At 51.1% G+C, this 20,404-nt stretch overlaps 1 protein-coding gene across 2 annotated transcripts in view; it reads left to right on the top strand.

Annotated features, from left to right (window-relative positions):
* Positions 1–14,692, top strand: part of XKRX (XK related X-linked) — a 20,289-nt gene extending 5,597 nt beyond the window's left edge. The window contains exons 2-4 of one of the 2 annotated variants that reach the window (XM_026653012.2): positions 3,424–4,544; positions 7,916–8,175; positions 13,236–14,692. In XM_026653012.2, coding sequence (XP_026508797.1) covers positions 4,210–4,544; positions 7,916–8,175; positions 13,236–13,981 — 1,341 coding nt within the window. In that variant the 5' untranslated portion in view covers positions 3,424–4,209 and the 3' untranslated portion in view covers positions 13,982–14,692. Of the gene's footprint in view, positions 1–3,345; positions 4,545–7,915; positions 8,176–13,235 lie in introns of those variants that run through there. The other variant, XM_029911858.1, reaches the window with a different exon arrangement.
* The last annotated feature ends 5,712 nt before the right edge of the window (positions 14,693–20,404 follow it).

Genomic DNA, 20,404 nt, shown 5'->3' with positions numbered 1-20,404 from the left:
TCACCCAGTAAGGTCTAGAGGTAGATACAGAGATGCTACAGCAGTTTCCCATACTATTACTCTTATAGGCCATTGCAGATGCAAGCTGGGACACAAACAGTCCTATCCAGCCTTCCCTTTCCTCTTCTCTCAGATAGAACATAGTTCCTTCTGGGGCTTCTGACATCCTCATGCTTGTAGCACCCCATATTAGCAGTCTGGTATAGTACTGCCTAGGAGCGGATGAGAAAACGTTGACCACTTGCTGAAAGCATAATTACTTGTTTACTACACAGCCCTGCTGAACACCCAATTGAGAAAGGAGCACAATAATGAAGTACTCTGGTTTCTGTGCGTTTCAGAGGGAAAGCTTCTGATGGTAGAGAAAGCCCCCCAACATCTAACCAAATTCTATTCCCAGCTCTGCTACTGATATGCTAAGTGACCCTTGGCAGCCTTCCTATGCCTCAGTTTCCCCTCGGTATACCAGGGATAACACTTACTTAACCACACCTCACAAGGGTTGTAAGGGTTCATGTTTGCAAAGCACAGGGAGGCCGTTGGATGAAGGCTGCTACAGAAGGAGGTGAGGTAGTATTAGCAGTGGACAGTACCACAGCTTACTATTTTCCTATAAATTTGGATCAATGCCTTTCAAGGCAGCCTAGTTGCAAAGGGACTGTCTGGCAAGCAGCTTTTAAAGCTACCTATAGCTTCTGGGTCTCCCTAAAATAGGAAAAATTGGCCAATCACAAACATTCCATGGCTGAGTCACATCTAATAGGTGCTGTCAGTATATATGATCATAGACCACCTATTGAATTCTGGCAGACAAGGAGAGTGCATATAGGCTCTGAGGACCTGTTGACAGTTATTGACTAGCCCATGGCAGTATCAGTGCTCATGCATTCAGAAAGAGGTCAGACATTTGGGAACGTAAGGAATGATCCCTGCCTGAGGTCAGGGACGGGGTGCTGGTAAAAACAATGAGGAGTCCGGTGGCACCTTAAAGACTAACAGATTTGTTTGGGCATAAGCTTTCGTGGGTGAAAAACCACTTATTCAGGTGCTTCAGGGGTGCTGGTGCTGCCTTGGGGTTGATGTTATTGGGGAAGTGGTCAGGGATGCTGACTGGGACATGGTGCTGGTCGCCAGGTCCTTCCCACATCCCCAATTGTGAAGTTTCCATAGCTCCAAGCCCTGACTGCAAGAGTATGGGGTCTCTGACCTGCAGGATGGAGGGAAAGGTCTATTCTGTTGCCTTGGTTCAAATCTTCATCCCCCTATGTTAGACAAGGAGCCATCCCACTTGTCTCCAGCTCACAGGCATATGGAGACCCTGGAGACACAAGGGAAAACACCCTACTTAATAGGCTAGGGGAGAGGGTTCAGGTGGGCTCATAGGAATAGCTAGGAGAGGGTGCAGGTCAAAAGTGTTTTAAGATCTCATCAGTTTCCCATTAGATTTCAGAATAAAAGAAAATACCTGGTTTGTTTACTACAGGAATTCACATGCCATTGCAGAGGCCAGCTGCTCCAGCCCACCTCATCTTACCCAAATGCTGGCTGCAGCCATGACTTCTCAGTGACATCTATTCCCACACAGCCTCCCCTTACATAGAGAACAGCTGAGACCAGACACACTTAACACAGAACCTGGTTACATCCATGACTCCTCAGTCACCGTTCCCCTCACCAAGAAACTAACTCTGGAAATAGGTCTGATCTCATTGTGCATTAGAAGGATCCCCACTTTTCTGCCTCACAATTTATGCTTCTTAGGCAGCAAACAAACTCCACACCCGTAGGCTGGTCCTAGGTGGGTGAGAACAAAGATCTCTCATCTGCTGAGTTTCGCTCACATGTTAGCTTCTGTGGGCAGATCACTGTTATCTTCCTTCCTCCTTTGCAAAGCAGAGGAAAGGGTGCAGAGAATGGTAGAGAGCAGGAGGAATCTAACTTCAAGGGCCTAGCTAGGGTCTTCAGGGCAGCATTGGGCCAGTTAGCTAAGGAAAGCAGCAAGTACTTAGAGAGAGTCACTCAGTCAGCAGCCATAATCACAGCCAGATTTTCAAAGGAGCTTTGTACACCCAACGTGCTAAACTTTATTGAAAATCTAGTCCATAATGTCTAGGACAATAGTGCCAAACATCTGGCTACTTGATGCATTTATATGGTCTGCACAGTTTATGGTGATTCTGCAGAATTTCAGTTTTCATTTTAAAAAGTTTCGGGTCCTCACAGTTGCAAAGAAAACCTTCCAAACACAAAGGGCGCGTAACCAATACCGTCTGTAGAGAGTCTGACAAAATGACCGAGAGGCAGGGCCGGCTCCAGGCACCAGGCACCCAAGCTGGTGCTTGGGGCGGCACCTGGAGGGGGGGCGGCGCGGCGCGGCGGCCGCCGGGGAGACCGGGGCCACAGCAGGGCTCGCCGCCCTCCCCCCAGGGCTCCGGCCGCCCTCCCTCCCGGCGCCCTGGCCGCCGGGGGGGGGGCGGAGAGCCGCGCTCTGGCCGCCGGGGCTCGCCGCCCTGCCCCCGCCGGGGCTCGCTGCATCCCCCGGCGCTCTGGCCGCCGGGGGCAGGGCTGGCTCTGGCTTTTTCGCCGGGGGCGGCGAAAAAGCCAGAGCCGGCCCTGCCGAGAGGTGGGAACTCCCCCATCCTTCAGTCATTTCACTAGGGGTTGACACTAAAGCCTACAGAGGCTTACACGTTACAGATCGGCATTAACTATTTCATTGCTGATCATTTTAGTTGGGGAATTGAAACCCATGGGGGTGGGAACGCGGATCTGGTGCAGCAAAACAAATGCAGAGGGAAGAAAGCAGAGGGAAAAGGCAGGGAGGGAGGGAAAGAAACAGAGAAGGGGGAGGAAGGAAGAGCAGGACTAGCACTGGTCCCAGGGCGAGTGTAGGTCCCCTCTGCCTGGTGGGGGAGGGGGACATGCAACAAGGCACTGAAAGAATAGCGATGAGGCTGATGGTGGGGGATACTTTGTGCCTGCCCCCCATTAACGCCACTGGGAGACCCTCTCGGGACTCGCTGCGGGGCTCCGCAGTCCGTTCCCAGCCCTGAGTCCGAACGGCAGCCGGCTCCAGGCGCTGAGCCAGGCGCCGCACCGGGTCGGGCGCTAGGACCCGGGAAGCCGGCGCACGGAAGCGCTCACACCTGCTGGGCCACATCAGCCGGGGCGAGCCCCGTAGCTGGGGGTGGGGAAGAGGGAACTGGACTGTCGGCTACTGCCCTGGCCGCAGAGCGCGCCCAGTCCGGCGCCGCGGCTGAGCCCGCTAGGGGGAGCAGGGCGGGTTGCCTCGCCCGAGGTGCCCGCGTGCGCCCGGGAGCTGGTCCCCGCCCCGTGCCCACGCGGTGCCGGGGGAGGGTGAGCCATCGGCGGGCGGCTCCTGCCGTGCGTGCCCGCGCTCATCCCGTCTCTCCCCCTCCGCAGAGCCCCGCGCAGCCAGTCTCCGGTGAGGACGCCGCGGCCGGCTACCAGCCGGGGCGCACGGAGCTCCTGGCTGCGGGCAGGTCGTGCGGCGCGCTATGGACCCGGAGAGCCCGCCCGGCGCTGCTGCGAGCTGGGCGCAGCCTGTCAGCCGGGCCCGCTGTGTACCGAGACCTCCAGCGTCGGGACAGGGGCACCTGCACGGCGCCGTCTAGGACGGGCACCTCTCCCTGCACTGAATCCAGAGCAACAGCAACTTCCCCGCGTGGATCTTCTTCGCCAACTTCTCGGCGCCGGCGGGAGCCCGTGTGACATTCCCCTGCACTGCAGCTCCCCACTCAGGCTGTGGCCCCTACGCTCCTTTGGAAGAGACACCAGTGCAGTTGCCTGCATTTGATACACTTTTTTTTTTTTTTAACAGAAGCCAAGACAGCTCTCCCCAGGCCTTCCTCATTGGCATCGGATCACCATTAACTAGCAGCCGTTGCTGTTGTCCGTATCTAGGGTACAGTTGCCCCGTGACCGGTAGAAGCAGCCTGGCTCTGGGTTGAAAGTGAGGAAGTTGTACAGTCAATGCTCTTTTGTAGACTGATTCAACACACACTGCACATTGCCCCTTGTAGCAAGCTGCATCCCAGACAGAGGGAGCCTGCCCACTGAAAAAGGATGGTTCTTAAAGGCTCCTGGGCGGAACAGGGTTAATTCATCACTGCATTAAACACTTCTGGGGCTCAAGGAAGGGGAGAATAGCTCAGAGCTGATAAGACTGGAGAGGCTGGTGTTCCAAGGATGGACAACATGTGCGAGGTTCCCATTGGGGAATGTTCAGACCAACCCCCACTTGAAGAAAAAATAGGGGAGCCCCCTGTAGCCCCCAAGACAAAGCCACCATTCAGTATCCTCTTCTCCACACTTCTCTTCTGTGGCGAGTGTGTGGCTGCTGGGTTCCTGTGTTCCTCCTACAGTCACTCTGATGATCACTTCTGGCTTGCGATGACCATTCTCTTCATGCTGTATCCATCCATCATGGTCCAGCTGACCCTCATTTTTGTCCACAGGGATTTGACCAGTGACAAGCCACTGGTGTTACTGATGCACATTCTACAGTTGGGGCCTGTCATCAGGTGAGCAGCATGAATACCTCCCCATCCCCACTATAATACATACATGTTCCCCTCCTGCCACCCCAATGAACTAGGGATGAGATGATCTGTTCCCTGAGTCAACCAGCTGCACATTGAGTCAGTCCCAGGGACAGTGTTGACCAGGGAAGCTTCTTGTGTTCTAGTAGGGGATGATGCAGGAGCACTGGCTGTGATAGAGCTCTCAGCCATTACAGTTCTACCCTGCCAAGAGTTACTGTTTGTACAGTGCTTTGTCAGTGGAAAGCATTATGAAGGCTAATATTACTGTTATTAGAGAGGCTCTCTGGGGAGTGGTGTAGTAGCAGCTCTGGCTGTGGGTAAGTTCTTAGCTGCCCCAGTCCCTGTGGGGAGAGGTGTAGGAGCCGTGGGGTAGTTCCTAGATCCTTCCCTGTGGTACATGCTAGCTATAGGGGGTGGAGAGGGACAGCTCAGTGGTTTGAGCATTGGCCTGCTTAAACCCAAGGTTGTGAGTTCAATTCTTGAGGGGGCCATTTGAGGCAAAAATCTGTCTGGGGATTGGTCCTTCTTTGAGCAGCGGGTTGGACTAGATGACCTCCTGAGGTCACTTCCAACCCTGATAACCTGATTCTATAGGTGCCAGGAGCTCCAAGCTACTGCATTTGGTTCTCTTTAGCATTATACAGGAAATTGCAATCTGTTTCCTCCTGCCCACAGCAAGGCAAGAGTAGTTATGAAAAGTCAAGTAAGCAAACCGGTTTTAGGCTTGGATTCAGCTGCCTTACAAAAAATAGAATCTGTAAATTAGCAAAACCTCATGAGGCTGAGACCATTCATCATCTCAAAATAGTGCCTGTTTTCTCTCTTCCTCCTCTACCCAAGGACAGGCTCAGAGGAATAAAGCCCTGGAGATTTCCTCTTCTCCTCCTAACCCCAATGGAAATAAACCACAGGGGATTCCTACCCAGCCATCTCCCCCAAAGACAGTGGCCACTGGAACCTACCCAGGCAGCTTCCTGCCTCACCCCTTCCAGACTAAATGCTTACTGCCTCTCTGTAAGGCGAGGTCTGCAGTGAACTGTTCTCTAACAAAGGCTCCTTTTTCATGATTGCTTTTTGCACTTCTTGTCCCCTCTGAGTTAGTTGGTCACATTGAGAGACAGGGTATCGGCTTATGAAGTCTGTGTAGTTGCAGCTGTATGGCACGGGGGGGGGGTTGAATTATCTTGCTGGGGCTGTTTCAGAGCTGAGATGAGAATAAGGTGTGGCTGGGAGTCCTGTCTCTGACTGAGGGAAGGCAGCTGTCACCTTGGGTTTGATGACGTTGGAAGGATGAGATGGGGAGACATGGGACAATGAAGGGAAGAGCATTGGTGCAAATCGGTGAGTTTTGGAACAGAAAAATCCTAGGAGCAGGGAGACACCCAGGCTGCTGTAGCCATAGGCCCAAGAGAGAGAGGAGGAGCTGGGTGCAGTAAACCGGAAGGGAAGAAGCCTAGGTCTCATTCCTAGAGAATGACAGTGATGCCTCCTTCCAGACAGGAATCTGCCCCTCCCAGTGTTAGCTCTGCCTGTTCCAGCAAGACAGCCTGTTTTTACATACCCTATGTTGTGGGAAAGCCATGCTGGCTGCATCAGAGCTCACTAAAAAAAAAAAAAATAAAGCTTTTAAAACCAGTTTCTGTTTCCAGCTGGGCTGGGGAACAGGCTAGGTGTCTCTCTTCCGGCCTGCCCCCTGTGAGGGTGTCAGTCGCCCTGGGATGCACCCAGGTGGTGTTCAGGCGTCTCCATGGAGAATTCTTGGGAAGGAGATAAGCAGGACAATATGGTATATCTAGCCGGCATCTAAACAACTAACTCAGAGCCCTCCACTTCATGCGGAGCCCACAAACCCCCAGAGATTCAGAGCTGCTACATCCTCTGACAGGAAGCAAAGAATGGAGGAGTATCAGGGTGTCCCTCAGCACACAATGCTTCAGCTCTAATGGGATAGTGCTGTCCTTGATTGAATATCCAAGTTTTTGAGGACTTCCATCAGGCCATTTGATCAGGATGAGACAGTTATTTTAGGGCTAAGTTTCCATTGCCAGTTTTAACGGTAGCATAAATTGTACCAGTGAGTAGAGGCCATATGCAGGCCCTCTCTGATCCCACACCTTGCACCAAATGCCTAACTCGTCTTGCTGTGCAGACTCTAGCTGTGTGAAAGTACACAGCCAGAACTCTCTACAATGGGATGCTGCTGCAAATGGTCTCCATCCATTTCAGCAGCAAAAGGCCAAATGTAGAGTGCCTGTAATGCCTTCTGTTGTGACGTCTGCAGGCACGTGGCTGTAGTGAGAGGAGCCTCGGAACGTTCTAGAGAGACTTCTCTACAAACCATTTCAAGTGCAGCCCTGGAGTCCAAACCGCTGAGTCTCACCTGGTTTCACTGAGTCATACATTGGCTCTGGGATCACTGGAAACTGGTCCTTTTGGATGAATGTGGCTTCAGTTCAGAGTTTGCAACACAACATGTAACCAGGCGAGGCTCGGATCCCATAAGAGAAGTGGTGCAGAGATCTAATTCCAGTTGATCTGAAAAATGGCGATTTTTCTTGTACCATTGATTGTCCTAATAAAGTTTTCCACTATTGGTCCTAGAACGCATTGGTCCTAGAAGCTAAACATATTTAGGTGTTAGCTCTCTTCAGCAAACCATTTCTCTTTCTCTCAAACTTACTCTGCCCCCAGTGATTTTGATGGATATTGAACTGACCCTTCCAAGTGCTCAGAGTAACATAATGGGGATTTCCAAAGAAAACCAAGTGCCAGAATATTTCAGAGATGCACGGTGTAAGAAGTGTCTCCAGGGCTGGCAAAACCAACCATAAACTATCACATACAGCATAAGTAGAAGGACTCCCCACTCCCCCAACCCTTCACTTACTCTAAGGAGGCCAGTGAGGATCTGGCTGAGGCAAAGACTCCAGGGTACCTGTTCCCTGGGCTAAAGTAAATCAAACAAAATGCATGGACAATGCTGCCCTTGGGGGAAAAGGCCATGCTACCAGAGCTGTCATGCCAACAGGTTAGGAAGGGGATCTCTCTCTCTTATATATACACACACACACACACACACCTCTGCTCCTTTCAAGCATTGCAGCAGAGCAAAGTGTGTTTTGGGGTGCATGTTTCCCACAATGCAAATATAGAGCCCTGGTTTGGGAACGGGGGTGCTGTTTGCCTTGCCATGCTCTCCTTCACTAGTGGCCTCCTTGCTAAACTGCTTGAGTGGAATCAACAACCTCCTGCTGGGGAGCATACCGACAAGGAGACTTGCAGAGGAGCATGACGGGGTCCCTGGTGAGGGTGCAGGCTGGCTGAGCTGATGGGCTGCTTTGTCTGTGCAGGTGCGTGGAGGCCCTGGTGGTTTACTGTTGCTCGGGGCGGCAGGAGGAGCCATACGTTACCATCACACGCAAGAAGAAGCTCAGGAAGGGCTCTGAGATAGAGCTGGAGCAGGAGGTCGGCCACTCGATCCGCAAGCTGGTCACACACCGCAATGCCTTCAAGCGCATGGCAGTGATCCAGGCCTTCCTGGGCTCCACCCCGCAGCTCACGCTGCAGCTGTACATCAGCATCATTGAGATGTATGTCCCCACTGCCAGAGGTAAAGGAGGAATGGGGCAGCATGGGTAGTAACCAGTGAGGCTCAAGGTGCAGGCCCAGAAATTTGAGTGCTTATCCAAGTCTATTAGGTCTGCAAATACACAGTGGAAGTCTCATAAGAACAGGCTAGTCCTCTAGTTCAACCCACTCTGGAATGGAAGGCAACAGATGTTTAACAGCACATAGCAGTGCTGCACCATGCTTTGGGAGAGCAGGTGAAGAGCAATGCAGTATCCAAATGACACTAGAGGGGAATGTTTAGGTAGCAAACTCAGACTTGTGGGTAACATCTTTGTGGAGCCTGTTTCATACCAGAGAAAAGATCCATGGCAGGTAGGGCAGCACACTGCTGAATAGGATGTCTTCGGCACTGGCTCGTACAGCTAAGATCTGAGTCTTCTAAACTTGATATATCACCCAAAAAGGGTGGAAAATAAACATCTCTAGTTCAGTCCCTGGCTTATTTTTCCATGCAGCACTCTCTCTCTCTCGTAGAGTAAACCCCTGTAGGTGAGGGAAGGATGGCCTAGTGGCTAGGGCACTGGAGTGGGGCTCAGGACACCTGGGTTCAATTCCTGTCTCAGCCACTGACTGCCTGTGTGACCTTACAGAGTCACAGTCTATCCTGTGCCTCAGTCCCCCAACAGTCAATTGGGGATAAAGCTTCCCTACCCCATAGGGGTGTTGGGAGGCTAAAATCCATGAACCAATGTGAGGTGATCTGGTACTGTGGGGCTGAAGGCCATAAGAGCAGATCCCCATCTCCACTAGGGGCATAGTGAGGTAGGACTTTAACATCTCCCTTCATGTGATACTATTGCCTCTGTCTCCTTTGGAAGCTGTTTCCATTCCAGAGCTCATCTTACTGTTACGTATATTTTAAAAGAATTTTTCGTAGTCACGTTTAAATCATCCCATATGGTCTGGTCTTGGTGGTGCAGCCACAGATAAGTTCATATGACATCCATGGAAAAAGTCACTAAAGCTCTTAGGATCCAGGCAAGGAAACAGACTCCAAACCAAAATAAACCTCAATTTAAGCTAATAGTATAAATGATGAGGAGGAAATTGGGTTTTATCCAATCAGTTGCTATTCCTAATGTACGAGTGCTGTGTTTAGTGACTCTCTGCTTATAAAATCCTGAGAGCTACTGTCTCAGTCTCATTTAATAGAATTAGAGGGTGAGCGCCTCACTCGTGCTTTGAGCCATTCATGCTGCGTAAAAGGGCAGGAGCAGTGTAAAGAGGCCCTAAACGCCCTGCTTCCAGAATGGAAGGATTCCCCTGGTAGGGGCACTATGGAAGATAAGCAAGTGAGGCTACCTCCTAGGACCCCCTTGTAAGTTGGGGTGTAGGGGTTGTGCTGGGGCAGGAGGGGTGTGCTGGGGTGAGGCCACAGCTTGCATCACTGGGGAGATTTGGGGGAAGCTATGGTAACTAAGAGAGGCTCCCAGAGCTGTCTACTGCAAGGGCCTCTCCAGACCCTGGACTGGTCCAGGACGGGGAGGGACCAAAAGTGGCTTAAAACCACCATAACTCCCCTCCCCCTGGGCTGCAAGTTTGTGCTGCTCCTCTGAGAGGCACAGCACAGAATCTCAGCCAGAGGGAGTCCCATAGGTCCATATCCTTGGCTGGTGTGATTCATGGTAACCCTATTGACTTAGCAGCATTGTTGATTTCATTAGCCAGGGATGGGGGCTATAAATTTCAACTGGATTGCTCCCATGAGTAAAGTTAAGCATGGACCTGGCCCAGAACTGGTAAAGTAAATTGGATTTGGGTAGGGAAGATGATCTCATGGATAAGGTGCAGGCCAGGAAGGGAGGAGACCTAGGTCCTTGTGTGGCTCTGCCACACATTTCCCGTGTGACCTAGAGCAAGCTCTAACTTGTGACTCAGTTTTCCCCATCTGTAAAATGAAGATAACAGCATGTACCTACCTCCTGCAGGTGTGGTGAGGCTAGATTAATTACTGTTTGTGAAGCATTGTGAGATCTGCAGATAGAAGAAGCTCTAGAAGCACAAAATAGTAGTATTGTATCTAATTTATTACAACTTGAGCCTACTATTGTTAAAGTCAAAGGGAGGTTTTTCATTGACTGGGAGCAGGATTGGGCATATAATCAGTAAATGTTGTAAACCAAGCTTTCCAATTCCTCATGTATGTAAACAATGTAACCTCCTGATGCAGTGTCGCTCAACCTTTCCAGGCTACTGTACCCCTTTTAGGAATCTGATTTGTCTTGCATACCCCAAGTTCCACTTCACTTAAAAACTACTTGCTTACAAAATCAGACATACAAATACAAAAGTGTCACAGCACACTTGCTGAAAAATTGCTCACTTTCTCATTTTTACCATAGCATTATAAAATAAATCAATTGGAATATAAATATTGTACTTACATTTCAGTGTATAGTATATAGAGCAGTATAAACAAATCATTGTCTGTATGAAATTTTAGTTTGTACTGACTTTGCTAGCGCTTTTTATGTAGCCTATTGTAAAACTAGGCTAATATCTAGATGAGTTGATGTACACCCTGGAAGACCTTTGCATACCCCCCAGGGGTACATATACCTCTGGTTGAGAACCACTGTCCTAATGTACCTGGGATATAAAACTGGTGTTTATCACTAATTTACATAAAAGTTTACTAGTTCAGAAAGTGGAGATTTCCATTCCTGTGTATGTCACATATGCCTTAAGCTGCTAAACACTTACACACCCAAAGGGGTGTGAATTAATAGGAGAATGACACCCAGTTTCCACTGACCTTCATGTCCACGTGCAATTTAAGGTTTTGTGCAATGAGCAGTATTCCAGGTCACAAATAATGCACTGCTCCCTAGGAAAGAAGAGGAGATTATTCACAAAGCACAAAAAGAAACTCTCCTTTTCATTCCGTGAGGCTCTTCCAGGGTCTACCTGCACACTCTGTATCCTCTGTAACTGTAAAACACTCTGGGTCCCACACTGTGGTCCATGCATCACTGGGGACTTGCTGGTGGTTCATGGAGTGCTGACTAGCCAGACTGTGCTGCCTGCCTTCCTTGCAGGACAGCTAAAAGTACCTTTCCCCCCTAGTATTACTTTTGTACATAAGCCATAGTTGCCCAGGGATGCTGTGTGATCATGAATGTGAGGGAAAGCGTCCCCTAGAAAATCTCCATTAAGGTGTGATCCACACTTTGAAAATTTTTGAGAAGCTCTGGAATAAAACCTCTGGCCATTCCAGCAACAGATGCAGGAAAGCAGGGCCGGCTCCAGGCACCAGCCCACCAAGCATGTGCTTGGGGCGGCGCCTGGAGGGGGGGTGGTGCGGCGGGGCCCCGGCCGGGCTCGCCGCCCTCCCCCCGGCGCTCCGGCCGGTCGGGGAGAGCGGAGAGCCGCGGCGGGCTCGCCGCCCTCCCCCCGGCGCTCTGGCCGCCGGGGAGAGCGGAGAGCCCCAGCCGGGCTCTCCGCCCTCCCCCCGGCGCTCCGGCCGGTCGGGGATTGCGGGCCCGCGGCCGGGCTCGGCGCCCTCCCCTGCCGCGCTGGGGGGTGGGCGGCGGGTGGCTTTTTTGCCTAGGGCGGCAAAAAAGCCAGAGCCGGCCCTGCAGGAAAGTAACCCTAGCTCAGGCATTTGCATAGGGGACTTGTCTGTACATCTTGAATCTACATGCCACAGTAGCACATGCATCATTTACTCACTACACCCGAGATCAAAAGCAATTTTCCTTTATGGCTGCAGCACAGTTTCCCTGTCCAGGCTGAACTAGAGTGACCAGGCGAGCTACGTTTCCTGTATATAAAGGCTGACTTTGTAACACAGAGGACAAAAGCTCACTCCTCCCACACGTACTACAGTACATTGATATCATAGTATCTGATCCTTTGCCTGGCTACTGCTGAAACATGAGACAAAGTATGTCCTGCATTGACTTGCTATGGCTCACAGGACATTAGGCACTAAATAAGAGTGGACAGAGACTTACTTAAACATAACTCTCCTAGCAGAATCTGTCAGAGATTGCCCCGTGGCAAGTCTGCAGCTACTTTCTTCCCTAGTTTATAGCTGTGTTAGGTGCGGATGCAAACTGTAATTGTGTCTGATGACAGATTCCAATGCAGTTACAAGCCTCGGTTTGGACAGGGCCTGAGTGGGTTACAGTTGTAGAGACAGAAGAGGGAATGGGGCCAAGCAAGATTCATGGCTGCCTGCAGCCTGCCCTCCTTGCTACTGCACTAACTACCTAGGTGCTTATACCACACCGGTCCCCATTGTATTTGAGCACCTGGGCCACCAGATCTTGCCCAGTTACAGCCGCACAACCCAAGCCAAGAGCAGAATTTTACCCTAACTCAGAGGTCTTAAGCCAAATTCAGGCCTAGCTGACGCAGGGGCAGCCATGGCTCTGGGCCTGCTGGTATCTGGGCTCAACTGAATCTCCTTTCTGGAGTGACATGGGGTTTGTTAGCTGTCTGAATTAGTGGGGTGGGGGAAGGAGTAGATGGTACTGAGCACCCACTCACCCAGCAGGTAAGAAGGAATGTAAATGTTCCCACTTACTCTGGGCAGAAGAGGGTCTTGGGTGGCTACACTTATAGAGGCTTGCTGGGGAGGATTTAGGGCACCAGGACATACTGTCTTCACCAGGCCGTTCTCAGCTGGGACATTCCTTTCCCATTTGGGAGCTAGCTAACCAGACTGTTCCTGTCCCTCACCTGCAGCTGCTGCAGGCCCCTGCTGCCTCCTGCCACAAGCTATTCCTCCCCTGCCCCTCGCCCGTTCCCAGCCCCTTTTCATACCACTGTGAGCCATTCTGCCCCAGTGCCAGTTCCAAACCCCTGCTCCCACCCTCCAGGAGTCATCCCTCCCCAGTGCCTGCTTGAATTGGGCATGAGTTGTCCCTCCCCAGTACCTACTCCAAGCCCCTGTCCATGCCGAGACCTTTGTGCCTGACCCAGGGTCTGCTTGGACAGTGGGGCAGAGGGGAAGGCATGGACTAGAGCAGGTGTGCATTGCCCTGTGTAACCTCTAACCACCCCTGGTCACCACCTTTCTTCCCTCCCATGTAGCAGTCCTGATGGGCATCTGCCTGGTATCGGTCACCTATGGGGCGCTGGTCTGCAACATCCTGGCCATCCAGATAAAATACGACGACTACAAGGTCCAGCTGCGGCCGCTGGCATTCATCTGTATTGTCCTGTGGCGCAGCCTGGAGATCTCCACCCGTGTGGCCGTCCTGGTGCTCTTCTGCAGTGTCTTCAAGCACTGGATCATCCCCATTATGCTCGCCAACCTGCTGATCCTCTTCTTCCTGCCATGGGTGCAATTCTGGCGTAGTGGCTCCCAGCTGCCTGACAATGTTGAAAAGAACTTTAGCCGGGTGGGCACTGTGGTGGTGCTGTGCTCCGTCACCCTCCTGTACGCTGGCATCAATATATTCTGTTGGTCGGCCGTGCAGCTGAAGCTGGCTGACCGGGACCTGATAGACAAGGCACAGAACTGGGGCCGGTTGGCCATGTACTATGCTGTGCGGTTGGCGGAGAACGCTGTCCTGCTTGTCCTCTGGTACCTCTTCAAGACAGACGTGTTTGACTACATCTGCGCCCCACTGCTCGTGCTGCAGCTGTTGGTGGGCTACTGCCTGGCAATCTTCTTCTTGCTCCTCTTCTTCCAGTACCTGCACCCATGCCGCCAGCTCTTCCAGCACAATGTCTCTGACTTCCTGCAGTGTGTCTGCTGCCAGCGGTGTGAACCAGTCAGGCCCACACAGCTCGATACACCCTGCGAGTCTGGCGTGAGGCACAGCATCGTCTGATGCACGCAGCAGAGGGAGGGGGCAGGTCCAAAAGATCCAACACGAGGCAGTTGCCGATGTCAATGACCGATCGAAAGCACTTGCCTGGCTCTTGCCCGGTGTCTAGCTGTGACACGTGCCTGTTTACAGACTGAATGGGGCACGGGGGGGAGCAGCCAGGCAGCAAAGCTGTGATTTATGAAGAGGAGATCAGCCAGGCTGGGCCCAACGGGCCTCCTCACCAGTCACTAGCACAAAGCAGGTCTAAGCTGAACAGGCACCAAGACCAGAATTCTCCTGTGCCACCCACACTGCAGCTCTCGGCACTCTGATGTCATGGTGGGATCTGGTGCCTGTGGACCCACTGCAGGCTGTGAATGGGAGAGGAGAATCCAACCTCTCCACACTCTGCTCCTGATGCACACTGAGGTGTCCAGCAGGAGGGGCAAGTTCAGTCTCCATTATGACACCCACATTGCATGAGTAAAGTGCACACTCATCCCCACCCCCACCTACTAACCTGTCAGGAGAGCCCTGGTTTGGGATAGGAGGGGAGTCCAGTCCCTGACTCTCTGCTTGTCCAGAGCTTCATTCCCCACCAATACACTGTGTCAATTGCACACCACAACCTGGAGCGCAGGGGCCACCCTCTGCTGCCTTGAAAGGAGATTTCTGTCTCCAAGTAAGTCCATGCATCCCTGGACACCCCTGCTGCCCTGTGCCTTTGCTTGGCACTCAGCTGTACCTCAGCAGAAGGGATGTTGTTCATGACTGGGCCCTGTCTTCCCCATTCCCGGTGTTCTCTCTCTGGTTATTACTGTACATTTGTTGAACTCATAAAGGATGAATCTTGAAGTTGACATGGTGGGAAATGTTGTGTTTTAAAGGAACTGATGTCACTTTGGGTCTGGCTTTTGTCTCTTCTGGTTTTTCGTGGGCAGCTTCACGCGGTTGGGTTTGAAGAGGCTGAGAGCTCCAGTGACTCATGCTCAGTGGGTGGATATCAAGAGAATTTTCCTCCTCCCTGCTCCTGGGCTCTAACTGTTCAATAGTGCCCCAGTTAGGTGTGTGTTTATTCCTTTCTCTGTGGCTTGTGGTAGTGTTTGCTAGTTGAGTCCAAATTGAACACTGGATCCTGCCCCTTCATCCTCTGGGAAAGTCTGGATCCAGATCTGAACAGCTTGGCCCATCTCCAAGACATCAGCCTGAAAGGCCCCTGAATTCTGGGGAAGTCTAGTCTGGCTTTAAACTTCCCTCAGTCCCACATCCAATTGCAACACACTATTTACCAGCTTCCCTCCTTTAGCTGTTTGCTAAACAAATCTCTGGAGGGAAGAGTTCCCTCTCCAGGGAGACGTGGGGAATGCAGTCTTATGTTTGCAGTGGGGATAACTGCAAATGCTAACATTACTGTCCCTGGCCCAGCGGGGGAGGCCCCAGCAGCAGAGTATAGATAAAGTACCACATCTCATATCTCAGAGCACAGCATCCAGTATGTGGGTGCATGGAGGGTCTTGTCTAAATATACATGGCAGTATAGCCCTGAGCCTAGGCAGCAGCCATCCTGGAGGTCAGAGCAAGCCTGAGAGAACACTTCTATGTCACTAGAGCAGCGGTTCCCAAATTTCATTGCACCATGACCCCCTTCTGACAACAAAAGTTACTATACAACCCCAGGAGCGGGGACCAAAGCCTGAGCACACCCGAGCCCTGCTGCCCCAGGCAGGGGGCCAAAGCCTGAGCCCCACTGCCCCAGGCTGGGTGGTCAAAGCTGAAACCAAGAACTTCAGGCCCAGATGAGGGGCCTGTAACTTGAGCCCCACCACCCAGGGCTGAAGCCCTCAAGCTTTAGCTTTTGCGCCCAGACGGTAGGGCTCAGACTTCGGCTTTGGCCCCAGGTGGTGGGGCTTGGGCTTCAGCCCTGGGTCCCAGCAAGTCTAACGCCAGCCCTGGAAGCCTCATTAAAATGGGGGTGTGACACACTTTGGGGTCCTGACCCATTTTGAGAACCACTGCACTAGAGCTCTGCAAGTGAAGGATAACACTACACCCCGCTCCTGCCTAGTCTTGGTGCTTTCACCTAGCACTATGAATATCAGCCCTCAAGTCTGCCCTGACAGCTGGTGGGCAGGAAATGTTGAAAGCAGGGCTGGGCAAACAAAACCAGCCTTGCAACCCAAACCTGCTTAGCATCTCCACAGAGGCACTGCCAGGAGAAAGCAAGGGATAGCAGGATCCAACTCTTATCTGTGAACATTTTCTAAACTAGCTGGGCAGGTGTAAAAGCTTTCCTGATGGGGCTCATGTGCAGGCAGGACATTACTCCCACCAGATGGCAATACAGGTAGTACCTGGAGACCTAAGCCAGAGAGGGAGGTTTCTCCTTGAATGTGCCATAACTCAGGGAGCCCTGAAGGGAAGTGTTGCTACAGAATCATGTGGAGGAATTGCTAACCTGCATAACCTGTTTTTGAGCATGGGGAGACAAAACAAACAAAGGCTGGCAGCCTATACAGGCAGCCAGGTGCTGCACAGACTATCTGGCTTAGTCATTTGTATTTCACAGACATGGCACGATACTCATGAGGGAGTTGAGTCTCAGCTTGAGGGGCAACATAGATAAGAGTTTTGTTCAGCATAATCAGTCCAGCATGGAGAAGACTGATTAGCCAGCATGGTGGGAGTTCTCCCAGAGGCTAGAGCAATTAGTTAAATACAGGGGATTTCCGCAGCCAACCCTGAGCGTGCTGTGTTTGGAACGTCAGACCCGGGAAATGCAGGTGGGTGCAACAGTGGGGAAGGAAGGCCCTTGGGGAAACAGACGCCTGCAGGCTAGTCCCTTCCCTGCTGAATCAGTCCTCATGGCATCACAAACATTCACCAAGCACAGACCTTAGGCCACCCTTTCATTCCCAGATGACGGCAGGTGGGTTGGAGAGTTTGGGTTCTTGTAGAAGGCAGGTTACTCATCCGTTTCTGATATGCCCATCACCATGATTCGTACCTACCCTGGGTATAAATCCTAAACACCTGGGCACCAAATACAAAATGACAAATTTGTCTCCAGTGACGGAGTAGCGCCTGTGCATAAGCCTCCTGCACTGCAGCATCCTAAGTGTTAAGTTCCACTACTCAGGTGCATTCTAATGTCCTCTCCCACATGGGAGGTGCATGCCCTCCCACTTACTGCCGAAGGCCCAGTCCACACTGGAGGTTTGCCCCAGGTATTGGTGTCTAGCCTCTAGCATGGCTGAACTAGTGCATAGCCCTAATGCTGACTGGCTATGAAAATGCATCAGTGCAGCCTTCCCTGTGCTTACAGGAGTGCTGTCTGTCTACACTGGGGAGTTGTGCAGTGCAGCTATACTATTGGGTGGTCCCTGATGGCTTAATACCCAGTGTAGAGGAGACCTGTGCTTCCTAGAGCCACTAAGGGCTTGTCTACACTTACATTTTACAGCGCTCTAACTTGCTGGCTCAGGGGAGTGAAAAATCACCCCCCTGAGAGTAGCAAGTCTGAGCGCTTTAAAGTGCTAGTGTAGACAGGCTCCGAGTGCTGGGAGCCGCGCTCCCAGCACTCAGAGCTAATCCTCTCGTGGAGGTGGATTACCAGGAGCTCGTGTGCAACCACACTCACACTTCAAAGCGCTGCCGCGGGAGCGTGCCCACAGCAGCGCTTTGAAGTTTCCAGTGTAGACATACCCTAAACACAAGTGTTAGGGAGGGGAAGCCGTGTCCACCTCAGCCCCATGATTATCAGCTGCCTCCCACACAGGCAGGCCAGACTGGCACAGGGGATGTAAGGCAGGGGTGGGAATAGGAGGGCACTGCCCTTGAGAGGGGGAGAGAAAACAGGGCCCATCATCCTCTCCTCCCCTCTCTATCACATTCTCCCCTTACAGAATAGGAGCAGAGGTATGCTACAGTAAAGGGAGGGTTGGGGGAAAACAATATTCACCCCGGCTGTGGCCCCTTTACAGTGTTTTCTAGCTGCCAGCTCCAGGCCCAGCTATGCACTTGCTGGCACCTGTGTCACAGACAAGGCAGAGTTCTGAGCTGATTTGGGATTCCTGAGTGAGTGTGTGCATGCGTGCGTGCATGCTGGAGTGAAAGGGACACTGGCCAAGTACCATGCAGCAATGCAGGGAACTCTGTTTTTACAGGGAAGCTTTTCGTTGTCCCACTCAACATCCAGTAACATCCACCTGGATTTTGTTATTAGTTTTTTACAGTAGCACCAAGTGGCCCCAACATGGATCAGGGCCCTATTTGTGCTAGGAGCTGAACATGTACAGTAGAACCTCAGAGTTACAAACACCAGAGTTACGAACTGACCTGGTCAACCACGCCTCATTTGGAACTGAAAGTACGCAGTCAGGGAGCAGCAGAGACCAAAAAAAAAAAAAAGAAAAGAAAGAAAGAAAAGCAAATACAGTACAGAACTGTGTTAAATTTAAACTACTAAAAAGAAAGGGAAAGTTGAAAAAAAATTGACAAGGTAAGGAAACTTTCTGTGCTAGTTTCATTTAAATTAAGATGGTTAAAAGCAGCATTTTTCTTCTGCATAGTAAAGTTTCAAAGCTGTATTAAGTCAATGTTCAGTTGTAAACTTTTGAAAGAACAACCATAACATTTTGTTCAGAGTTACGAACATTTCAGTTACGAACAACCTCCATTCCTGAGGTATTCATAACTCCGAGGTTCTACTGTACATAGTAAAAGACAGTCCCTGTATCAAAGAACTTACAATCTAAATAGACAGTGGGGACACAGAGAGGAAAAATTACTTGTACAAGGTCACCCAGCTAATCAGTGACAAAGGGAGGCATAGAAGAACCCAGGTGTCCTGATTCCAAATCTGGTACCCTACGCACATGAAATTTCTTGGTCTTCCACTGTCCTGATCACTGTAGGCCTGATTTTTGAGAAATGCTGAGCACCCTTAGCTCCAGCAGACATCAATGAGAACTGCAGGTGCCCAGCAGGTGTGCAAATCAGGCCTAGATGCTGCTGCTTCCTGATCCTTATCCTAGGTAGCAGGACTGCAGGTTGACTCCAAGCCCCGCTCCCTCAGTAGCAAAGCTAAGACAGTTTAAATTAAACTGTTACACTTAACCTAATTGAACTGTGCAGTCATACCCTCCCTTTTGTATTTTTCTCATAAAACATCTGTGGCAGAGATTGCGGGGGGAGGCAGATGGAGAACAGGATTTGACTAGCAAACCAGACTACTGAATCTTCTGCCTGCCTCCAGTGCTATCCACTGCTTTGGAGGAAGGTGAAAAGCCCCATACAACACCTGGCCAATTATGGGAAATCCTTTCTGCACAGAGCAGGGAGTGCATTTTCCCACTTGCTCAGAAATGGACTCATGCAGGAACGCTCTCCACTCCCAAAGATCAATTATTCCTGGAGAGTACTCCCGCTTTTCCCTCCACGCAGAGATGAATTCACTCAGCAGGGGAACATTTTTTTGTGATGTAAACACTTGTCAGTTAAGAACTAATCAAAGGCCAAACACATTCTGGATGGATCACCAAACAGCCACCGGATTGTAACACACTTCTGTCGCTCCTGAGCTGTCCCAGAGAGAAAGGCAGCGTATTCCATGTAACAGTCACTTGAGCCATCTAGTCCTCCTGATACTTATTCTCCTGTCTTTCTAACAGCTGATTGGGACACCACCATCTACCCTGCAGAGTTCTGACACCACTCTGGAGATGGATCTGAAGCACTTCATCTTTGGAGAAGTTCAAGCTGGCTGCAAACTCCCCTGTTCAGGACCCTCTATGACTGGCCAAACCAGAACTCTGACTCCATACACCCCTGAGCTGGATCCAAATCTGGATTTGATCTTATTAGTTCACACCCATTTCCAATACATACACCCAGACACCAGCTCTACACATCCCGTCTCCCCCATCTCCAGTATTGCCAGCCCCAGGCATTCAAATATCATGAGTCAGGCCACCCCACATCATGAGATTTTTCAAAGTAATAATTGGGGAGGGGGGGTCTTTTTATTTGGTTTTTGGTTTCTGAGCCATCACTCAGGTCACATATTCCAGCTTCTCTTTGCAACCATGTGGGCTAGAATCTCTCAAGACCACTTGACTCCAGGAACTGGGGCTTGCAGAAAAACACCAAGTAGTGTGAAACTCGCCCTGGTTTGGGTGTGCCCTAGCCTGGGTGCACTGAATGAATGAATAAAGGCTCATGAATATTATTCTGGATAGACAAGGCTGGTGTTTTGCTGCGGGTGTTTCTTGGTAGAGCAGTAAGGCCCTTTCTGGGAGAATCTGTTTGAATTTAAAAAAAATAATGCTTAGCATTTCCTTAATGGAAGTCCAGCGGGGAAAACCCCTGCAGTTCCATTCTCATGGGCCAGGCAGGGCTGCAAATTCCAGACTACCTGCCAAGCTTATAAAACAGGTGAAACAAGTG

This window comes from Terrapene carolina, unplaced genomic scaffold (assembly GCF_002925995.2).
Source record: "Terrapene carolina triunguis isolate 2854851 unplaced genomic scaffold, T_m_triunguis-2.0 Scaffold131, whole genome shotgun sequence".
In the NCBI taxonomy this organism is placed as follows: Eukaryota; Metazoa; Chordata; order Testudines; family Emydidae; genus Terrapene; species Terrapene triunguis.
Note: the sequence above shows the minus strand (reverse complement) of the source record. Positions and strands in the feature narration are given on the sequence as shown.